We start from the raw sequence: 11312 nt of genomic DNA on the forward strand, positions 1-11312 counted from the left end.
CATTATAAAGCAGATAAACAGAATTAACAGAGTTTAAATCACATGTGTTTGTAAATGTGATGAATGTAGTTTTTGACTAATTATGAAATTTCCTCCTTCATGCAATAACAAGTATTTCTTTTAAAGATGAATATTTAGTGTGTGTTTTCAGCTCAATCATGTTGATGTTGAGAAGAGCTGCTGTTGAGTCTCATATCAGTGTGTGTGAGTGTCGTTCGTCTCTTTCTCTGCTGGAGTTTGTGTTCATTTGAGTGTGACGGAGGTTTTTGTACGACGCTTTCACTAGAATGAAGCACTGTGGTACACTTTCGGTGGAGGAACTAAACTGACCATCAGTAAGTCTCTAAAATTCTCTAAAAATGTTTATATATAATTGTTTTGTTTTTAGATTATTCAAACAAGCATTTTGCAACAAGGTTTTAAAAATTATAAAATAGTTTGAAAAAAAATTAACTGCAATATTTCATAGTAAATTTAATTGTTTCATAGTTTCTTTAAATTTGTCTGCTGTTTCACAATTACATGTTTATATTCAGTGATATTTCATGATATTTATCTTTTTTCATTGCAAGGCATATTTTATGTTGCTTTAATATTTATTTCTTTTTACAAAAGTAATTTCAGATATTATAATAACTAACATTGTTTGTTTTTTAATATATTGATTGCAATATTTTCTGACATTTTCAATTATTTCTTAAAATACATAATTGTGACCATAATTTTTTGGTAAATTTAATAATTCAGAAATGTTGTAATGCATGAAACAAAAGTTTGATGATACGGACAAAATAATTCTAATTTTGTAGGCGTCATCATCAGACAGAGAGAAAGATTTGAAAAAAATCATAATTTTATCTTACATTTGCTGATAATTATGATTGTGAGTGTCTTAAGTTAATAATGAAATGATCATTTAAATTTGTTTTCTACATATAAATCATCAGTTTGTGGACAATGTTTTTAAAATCAGTTTGAGATTAAACTGAACCTTATTCAGAAAAGATGAAATGACTGTAATATTTGCTGTATATCATGTCTGCTTCAGAGAACTGATTTATATTTATTCATATATCTTATACTTCATATATTTAGTCGCAGTGAATATTTTATTTGAACTGAGAATATTGAAATTTAAATGCAGGATCATTACTATGTGGTTTATGAAAGAAAGCAGTGATGTGAATTTCTGTAAAGATGAAATGATTGTGATTTTTCCTCCATTACTGTGTGTGACATCTGACTAATTGATGATCTAAAGACGTTGGTGTTGTTTGTGTGTGTTTGTGCAGCTGGTCCCGCAGTGAAGCCCTCCGTGTCTCTGCTGCCGCCCTCTTCTCTGCAGATCTCTGGAGACTCAGCCGCACTGCTCTGCCTGCTCAGCTCTTACTCTCCACAGGGGGCGACGGTGAGCTGGACGCTGGACGGGTCAGAGGTCAGCGAGGGGGTTCAGACCAGCGCAGAGAGCGAGCGGGACGGACGCTACAGCCGCAGCAGCGTCCTGAGCCTCAGCAAAGCACGCTGGGAAGGCGCGGATCGCTTCGTCTGCAGAGTAAGACATGACGGAGCTGATCACGAGGCCTCGTTCCTCAAGAGCTCCCAGTGCTGATGTTTCTCCGGTCCAGACGAGCCGTATCTGAGCGTCCGGCAGGATTCACAGCAGTCACGTGATTTACAGCTCAATACTGAAGCAGTCTTTCAATGTGCTGCCATTGCTGTTCATTCAATAAAGCTTCTGAACGCGTTACATTTGTGTCCGACTGCATCATTGATCAGTGTGTCGTTCATTCAAAGTCCTGCACTAAAGTTTCAGCTGCTTTTGATTGATTGTAATAGTTGAGAACAGCTGCATTTAGCAGGAAATGTCAAATGAAGCTCTTGGGGTTTGAACATGGTCACTGGAGACGGAGCTGCTCTATTCTGAGAGGATCACAATCACTAAACCTGCCAATGCAAATGTGATTTTCACCTCAAACTCACAGTTTCACTCTTTGATTGGTTCAACGCTCTCAACTGGAACACTTTCACTTCTGCTCATGAGAAATGAGTTATGAGTAATACATTTAGAAACAGCTTTAGATGAAGGAGCTGCTTGAAAAACATCTGCATGTTACTGATACACCATGACTTTAGTGTAGTTTAATGTACAAAACAAAACAACATATGACGCCATTATTGTTAGTTTGATTTCTTATCAATTTACACACTCTGTTTTCTCCGATTCTGAGCACATTTGAGTCAAACGCGTCTGTCACAGGACAGATCACAGTCTAATAGACAGGCCCGGTTCTAGGTTCTAGGCATTGCCCCTCCTAGCACCCCCTCCCCCCCTAGACCCGGCCCTGCTAATAGAGCTGATTTCAGTCATAAGTCAGTTTTGAGCACATGTGTAGTTCCTGTGTTTGTCCTCTGTGTGTCAGTAGTGTGTGAAAGTGTGTGAAAGTGTGTGAGCAGCTGCAGTATCAGTTCAGTCACTGTGACTCTGACTGACGGAGGTTTTTGTACGACTCTTTATCACTGTGTGAACACATAATCAGCATTACAAACACCAAGCCAATTAGTTATGCAGTGTACACTCTGACAGTAATAATGTCCAGCATCTTCAGTCTGGACTCCACTGATGGTCAGAGTGAAATCACTGTTAGATCCACTGCCACTGAATCTAGATGGAGTTCCTGACTGACGGCGGTTGGCCCAATAAATCAGGAGTTTAGGAGCTTCTCCAGGTTTCTGTAAGTACCAGAATAAAGCTTCATCCCCATCATTATATCTGTACACATTACTGCTGGTTTTACAGTTGATGTTCACAGTTTGTCCTGGTTGAGCTGCTGTCATTGAGGGACTCTGAGTGACGGTGATCTGTCCTCTACACTCTGAAACACACAACAAGAAGAAAATCAACTCAAAACTTTGACAATATACTTGAAGAAATGAATTGATATCAAACTTGTGCTCCACAAACCTTGAGCAAACGCTGTGAGAGTCCAGATGAAGATGATGCTGAAGCTCATGTTGATGAAGATTGTTGTGTGTGTCAGTGATGAAGTGTTAAACTCACAGCACTATAAACACTCTCAGAGCACTGAAGCATCTGATCAATATGCAAATGAACTCATTCTGTATTTAAATGAGGCTCTAAATTCATGTTATCTTGCACTACATCACTGTGCCACTAGAGGGCGGTGTGAACAGATAGACACACCACTGATAAACAGGAAGTTTATTCGATGACTTATATATATTTATATATTATAGCACTATATGCAATTGCGCCACCCAAAGTGACAAACAGGTACTGTAACAGGTTATATGGCCAATGTAAGACAAACTCTTGGTCTTTAGACAGCTTTAATGCACATGAACATCCTCTAGTATAATAGGATTAACTTGTAGCTTGAATTGTTATTGGGATCTTTTACAACTCAGAAACTTCAATCCAGAAACACTTTGAATCGTGTAGTAGACGGTACAGCAATGGCCATGTGTCTTTTCAAATAAAATATGAGTCTCTAAGTATCTCTTTATGGAGTATTATTCTATGTACTATATTAAAACAGACAGATAATATTGTCTCTTTCCTTCAATTGAACGGCAATACATTCAGTCACGTCTGGCAACAACAAATATGTTTTCAACAGTATAGTATAAAATTAATATTAATATAAAAATGAATGATCTGTAAGTATTTTGGAGATTTTTTTTTTTTTTTTTTTGCAATCTAATTATATTGGGCTTTATTAAACTTTATGAAACTATAATGAATTTAGGCCTATATGCATTTTTTTATACTACAAGTCAATCTATAGACCACTTTGGAGCAGACGTCACAATTACATCACTTGCAGCTGTGCGCGCATACTGGTTGCAGAATAATAGTGGTAGCAATTGAAGGAAAATGTGCAAAATCCACAGAATAAGAGAAAAATGTTTTGTTGTGCCTCTGGATGTTGGAATCGGAATGCAAAAAATATAGTCTTCATTTTTAAAGAAAACCATCGTTAAAAACGTCATTTGAAGATAAACAGAGACGTTTCACAGACTGGACTGATGACATCTGCAAGGATTAGTCTACTATTAAAGCAGGAATTTGATGTAAACAGTAAGTGTACATAATATTCACATATGCAGTTCAGAGGACATACATACATAGCAGTTACAGCATGAAATAATTATAATTAAAATAATTTAAACCTATAGTATTTTACATAGATAACTTTTAAACATAATAATTTTTATTTCACAATTCTGACTTTTTTTTCTTGCATTTGCGTGTTTATTACTCCCAGTTCGGACTTTATAACTCGCAATTGTGAGTTTATTTCACAATTCTGAGGGGGAAAAAGTCAGAATTGCGGGATAAATTGCAATTCAGAAAAGACAGAATAATGAGTATATCTGACAACTCTGTTTTTCTTTGTAAGAAATGTGAGATGTAAACTCAGATTTGCGAGAAATAAAAGTCAGAATTGTGAGATATAAACGCGAAATTAACTTTTTTTAATTCTTTTATTTCGTGGCTTCCATAGACTTCTACTGCTCAACTGTCATTTTCTGCAACCAGCTAGGCTCCGCCCACAAAAACGTCATCGCTGTTTGCAAACACCAAATTGGTCTATTGAACCATTTACAGACTTTCATAAAGAGATCTGAAAGGATTTGTTGTCCTGTGGCTCCCTCTGGTGGACAGCATTAGTATTATGACCTTCATCTCTGAATCCCATTCATATAAATGAATGATTTAAAAAAAAAGTTACTGAAACTCGGCATGTTTACTCAGAAAGTCTTGTTGTCCATGTGTATGAAGTTCTGTGAATTTTGGATTCAAACTTTTAAACTGATGGAAACTGATAGAAAAATATATTTCTTATCCTGTGGTTCCCTCTAGTGGACAACATTAGTACAACATGTTGTCGGCCATTTTGAGTTGCTAAAAACTGTTTTTCGATCTCCTAAACCACTTGACTGATTCACACGAAATTTTGCATGTCATCTATAGACACTAATGACAAAAGTTATCTAAAGGATTTTAATTAGTCAAAGCGTTTAGAAGATAGTTCATTTAGCCATGGCTCAATACACTTATAAAACTATATCTTCTCAACAATCTGATGAATCCAAATTCTGTTGATCACTTGTTTGATGTCTTCAGGGTATCTAGATGATACACAGATAAATTTGGGGTTAAATAGACAAATGGTCTAGGATGAACCCTTCAGTGTTTGGATCTCTGATAATCTCACCTGTGCTCGATATTCTCAGTCGTCTGAAGCTCTAAAATGATGTTATTGACTTCAAATCTTCTCATCTGCTGCAGCCTCATATTTGTGAATGAACTTCTTCAGTGTTTCTAGCACAAATCACTGTGACTCTGACTGACGGAGGTTTTTGACTCTTTATCACTGAAACCAGGATAGAGGTTGATGATCCCAACTCTGATAGACGTCAGGACTGCTTTTACAGGACATGGTGAATGTGTTTCCTAGATGAACAGATTTCACTGCAGGCGTCTGAGTCGCTTCACCAACTGATTCATTATTATTTATAATGTTTCCTGAGGTGCACTTATAATGTTAATATGATTTCTACATCAAATAATTGTCATAATTTAGAAATAAATGGCTATTTCCACTCTGATTTTAGTGCTCTGATTGTTTACATGTGAAACCTTCTCGAATACTATCACTACATTTTTACTATTACAGCTGTCTAAATGAACGAATGGTGAAAAGTGTTGATTATTGCCTTATATTTAGATCTGTTCATCACAGGGAAGGTTGCAGTGATGAGAAACTGAGCAGATGACAGACAGTCTGTTGATGGTGTGAATGCAGTGATCTCGTCATTACAACTAAATTTCTGCACTCCAGAAATGCTTTCACCATAACTAACAATGCAAACACGATGTAAATACAGTCAGAGATTGATTGTGTAGTGTAAGAGCGTCACTGATTATAACAGGAGTTTTGGGAAGTGTCCAGATAAACTCTCGCTGTGTGATCGACAGCTTCAGTTCCTCAGATCTTTACTGTATAACTAAGATTAGGAAGAAAAATAATAAAAGTACATGATCAAAAATATCAATGACTTTAAAATATTGAGTGAGTGGAAATGAGGATAAATAAACCATAAATGATCTAAAAATGATGATAACATCAAAAGAATTTCTAATTATCTGAAGAAATACTGATGAAGCTCAACAAAGCTGATATTAAGATCATATTTGTGTTTCTGCACTGATGAGTGTGTGTGAAAGTGTGTGAAAGTGTGTGAGCAGCTGCAGTATCAGTTCAGTCACTGTGACTCTGACTGACGGAGGTTTTTGTACGACTCTTTATCACTGTGTGAACACCCAGTTGCTGTTTGGATAGTGTACACTCTGACAGTAATAATGTCCAGCATCTTCAGTCTGGACTCCACTGATGGTCAGAGTGAAATCACTGTTAGATCCACTGCCACTGAATCTAGATGGAGTTCCTGACTGGAGGGTGCTTGTTGCATAAATCAGGAGTTTAGGAGCTTCTCCAGGTTTCTGTAAGTACCAGGCTAGAGGCTGAACACTCCAACCCTGATAGACGTCAGGACTGGTTTTACAGGATACAGTAACGGAGTCTCCTGGACGAACAGATTTCACTGCAGGCGTCTGAGTGACTGTCACTTCACCTCTTGATTCTACATCAAGAAGGATGTATAAAAATTCAGAATTAAATATTTTGATAATATTTTAGCACAAATAATCAGTTCTAATAGAGTTTGTTTAACTTCAGATTTCCTCACCTGTGAAACAGTAGATAGTTAATATCCAGATGAAGATGGTGATGAAGCTCATGGTTGCTGTTGGTTCAGATTCTCAGAGTTATAAAGTTCTTATAAAAACAGAGTTATAAATCCTCCTGAAGCTTGTGCTGTGATGCAAATAATCTCTATGTAAATCTGTGTAATGATTCCAACAGATAATGCAAATAAAAAACAGTGTTTAGGATCTTTTCTCATGTTATGATTCAGAAACATGGAATCATGAGTTTAGAGGCTTTCTGAGGATTTTCTGAAGTTGCATCACTATCAGAAACAAGTACATCACTGTGAGGGCAAAGGTCATTCCAGAGGTCACAGGTCATCAAAACTTAAAATTGCTTTAATAATTAAAACTTGCTTTGAGAAACACGATTATTTAAATCCCATACTTACGATATCTAATGTGTGATTAATACATACATACATACATTTTCTGAATTATTTAATTTTTTTTTTTTTTTAACTTTGATTTGTTATTTGTTTACAGTTCTATTCTTATTTTCATGCATCAAGAGACATTTAGAGATGATGAGGCTGTTTCTGTGAAAGTCACTTCAGTCCAATAATCATTATTTAATGTTGAGAAGAGCTGCTGTTGAGTCTCATATCAGTGTGTGTGAGTGTCGTTCGTCTCTTTCTCTGCTGGAGTTTGTGTTCATTTGAGTGTGACGGAGGTTTTTGTACGACGCTTTCACTAGAATGAAGCACTGTGGTACACTTTCGGTGGAGGAACTAAACTGACCATCAGTAAGTCTCTAAAATTCTCTAAAAATGTTTATATATAATTGTTTTGTTTTTAGATTATTCAAACAAGCATTTTGCAACAATGTTTTAAAAATTATAAAATAGTTTAAATAATAAAAAATATTAACTACAATATTTCATGGTGAATTTAATTGTTTCATAACTTCTTTAAATTTGTCTGCTATTTTACAAATACATGTTCATATTCAGTGATATTTCATGATATTTATCTTTTTTCATTGCAAGGCATATTTTATGTTGCTTTTACATATTTCTTTTTACATGAGTAATTTCAGATATAATAAGTAACATTCTTTGTTTTTTAATATCTTGATTGCAATATTTTCTGATAGTTTCAATTATTTCTTAAAATACTTAATTGTGTCCATAATTCTTGGTAAATTTAATAATTCAGAAATTTTGTAATGCATGACACAAATGTATGATGATACGGACAAAATAATTCTGTTTTGTAGGCGTCATCATCAGACAGAGAGAAAGATCTGGAAAATTCATAATTTTATCTTACATTTGCTGATAATTATGATTGTGAGTGTCTTAAGTTAATAATGAAATGATCATTTAAATTTGTTTTCTACATATAAATCATCAGTTTGTGGACAATCAGTTTGAGATTAAACTGAACCTTATTCAGAAAAGATGAAATGACTGTAATATTTGCTGTATATCATGTCTGCTTCAGAGAACTGATTTATATTTATTCATATATCTTATACTTCATATATTTAGTAGCAGTGAATATTTTATTTGAACTGAGAATATTGAAATTTAAATGCAGGATCATTACTATGTGGTTTATGAAAGAAAGCAGTGATGTGAATTTCTGTAAAGATGAAATGATTGTGATTTTTCCTCCATTACTGTGTGTGACATCTGACTAATTGATGATCTAAAGACGTTGGTGTTGTTTGTGTGTGTTTGTGCAGCTGGTCCCGCAGTGAAGCCCTCCGTGTCTCTGCTGCCGCCCTCTTCTCTGCAGATCTCTGGAGACTCAGCCGCACTGCTCTGCCTGCTCAGCTCTTACTCTCCACAGGGGGCGACGGTGAGCTGGACGCTGGACGGGTCAGAGGTCACCGAGGGGGTTCAGACCAGCGCAGAGAGCGAGCGGGACGGACGCTACAGCCGCAGCAGCGTCCTGAGCCTCAGCAAAGCACGCTGGGAAGGCGCGGATCGCTTCGTCTGCAGAGTAAGACATGACGGAGCTGATCACGAGGCCTCCTTCCTCAAGAGCTCCAGTGCTGATGTTTCTCCGGTCCAGACGAGCCGTATCTGAGCGTCCGGCAGGATTCACAGCAGTCACGTGATTTACAGCTCAATACTGAAGCAGTCTTTCAATGTGCTGCCATTGCTGTTCATTCAATAAAGCTTCTGAACGCGTTACATTTGTGTCCGACTGCATCATTGATCAGTGTGTCGTTCATTCAAAGTCCTGCACTAAAGTTTCAGCTGCTTTTGATTGATTGTAATAGTTGAGAACAGCTGCATTTAGCAGGAAATGTCAAATGAAGCTCTTGGGGTTTGAACATGGTCACTGGAGACGGAGCTGCTCTATTCTGAGAGGATCACAATCACTAAAACCTGCCAATGCAAATGTGATTTTCACCTCAAACTCACAGTTTCACTCTTTGATTGGTTCAACGCTCTCAACTGGAACACTTTCACTTCTGCTCATGAGAAATGAGTTATGAGTAATACATTTATAAACAGCTTTAGATGAAGGAGCTGCTTGAAAAACATCTGCATGTTACTGATACACCATGACTTTAGTGTAGTTTAATGTACAAAAACAAAACAACATATGACACCATTATTGTTAGTTTGATTTCATATCAATTTACACACTCTGTTTTCTCTGATTCTGAACATATTTGAGTCAAACCCGTCTGTCACAGGACAGATCACAGTCTAATAGAGCTGATTTCAGTCATAAGTCAGTTTTGAGCACATGTGTAGTTCCTGTGTTTGTCCTCTGTGTGTCAGTAGTGTGTCAGCCATGGCTCAATACACTTATAAAACGGTAACACTTTACAATAACACTACATGAATAACCATGAACTAATACCTGAGTTAATAGTTACTTCAACATGAACTCAAGATTAGTTAAGATATGAACTAATGAAGAGTGATCCTTAACTACGACAGGAGTCATAGGGATTCATGCATGAAAACAGAAGCCTTAACTATGCGTTAATACATGTTTGATAATTAATGCATTAATTAACATTTAGGGTAAACTAAATCAAACAGTCTCTATAAGAAGGAATAATACATATTTGGACTTTGAAATAAATTTAAACAATTTATTATTGTCAGAATTTAAACTACTGACATCAGCAGCTTCATTATAAACATTACTGAAAGGCACATGATTAGTTTGCCATTATTTTCACTGATCCTCCTTATCAAACATATAAAATACTAAATACACTATTTATCTTAAAAGGTCTTAATCTGTTTTGTGATATTCTTTCCTATCAAACTAAACTACTGTGACTTACATCAGTTCCTGAGGAATCGGTTCCCAAAAAAATAACCAAACAGGAAACATGAACTAAGGTCAGGGAGCGTTTGTTGCTGGGATCAGATTCAGAAGTTCACTCTCCATCCAGACGCAGGCCGTGATCATATACTGTACCTCCATTCTCTGACTTTTTGAAAAGTCACACATCACTTAACTGGGCTGAATACTTATATAGTTGTGTTAGTACATGTGTATTTGATAGTAAGTTAATGATAATCATGAGCTGAATTTGGTAAGTAGTTAACAGTGAATTAATTATGATTGTGCCCCCTCAAGTAAAGTCATGACATAAGTATACATTAACAAACCATTAGTTGATGTTAGTATATGCTTAGTTAATTATGATTGTGCCCCCTCAAGTAAAGTCATGACATGATGCACATATCACACATCATTAACTAATATATGAATAAACACTATAGAGTGCCATCCTTACTCCTTTACACCCCGGTACAAAAAAACTAAAATAAAAAGTAGTTGTATTTTATTTTTATTTACATAATTAAACATATATGGACTTGAAAGCAAGCCATAAACATACCTGTAAAGACACACATAAGGCACATTTACATGTAAAATCGCGCGCGTCCACAAGCTAATGCTAATCAAAGCATATACATTTAAACGACAAAAATACAAATACAGTTAATAACTGCACATAACCTCCTGAAAATCCCAATAAAACATACATGTAAATATGTCTTTAATTATTAATTCGGCTTACCAAAGCAGTCAACATTTATTAGTTTAAAATGCCAGCAACACAACAAACGCGCCAAGAGAACACCTAGCGTGCGCCACTAATAAGTGTCCCGCCAGAAACAAACCCTACATACTTTAGTTCCGGGAATAAACTATGACTATTTAGCTGTGACTAAATATAAATGAACTATAAAAATCAGAAAACAGTTTAGATCAAATTAAATTTATTAGTGGTAGTTAGTCTATTTTCCACATTTGATTAGACAGATCTATGTAATTAATGGCTAAAATAATCATGTGCCATTGCAATTATTTGTCACAAAGCTGCAGATGGCAGATTATGATATTACAGTGTAAATTATGACAGTATTAAATCACGTTTAATTCAAATTCAGAGTACTTCTTGTTTACTCTTATGGAGGCTGATTTATTTAGTTTACCCCTAAATGTTAATTAATGCATTAATTATCAAACATGTATTAACGCGTAGTTAAGGCTGCTGTTTTCATGCATGAATCCTTATGACTCCTGT

The 11312-nt window shown here is 35.8% G+C and overlaps 3 gene segments (V, D, J or C); 1 reads left to right on the top strand and 2 right to left on the bottom strand.

The window, feature by feature from the left end:
* Positions 1-1154: 1154 nt before the first annotated feature.
* Positions 1155-1609, top strand: LOC125258567. The segment is given in 2 exon segments: positions 1155-1191; positions 1293-1609. Coding segments are annotated over 2 exon segments (354 nt in total).
* A 747-nt stretch (positions 1610-2356) lies between these two features.
* Positions 2357-11312, bottom strand: part of LOC125257852 — a 10395-nt gene continuing 1439 nt past the window's right edge. Inside the window, 1 exon segment of the V gene segment in view lies at positions 2357-2873. Within this exon segment, the coding sequence occupies positions 2515-2873 (359 nt within the window).
* On the bottom strand, positions 5075-6886 carry LOC125257855. The segment is given in 2 exon segments: positions 5075-6669; positions 6775-6886. Coding segments are annotated over 2 exon segments (387 nt in total).

Source organism: Megalobrama amblycephala, linkage group LG22 (genome assembly GCF_018812025.1).
Source record: "Megalobrama amblycephala isolate DHTTF-2021 linkage group LG22, ASM1881202v1, whole genome shotgun sequence".
NCBI classification, from domain to species: Eukaryota; Metazoa; Chordata; class Actinopteri; order Cypriniformes; family Xenocyprididae; genus Megalobrama; species Megalobrama amblycephala.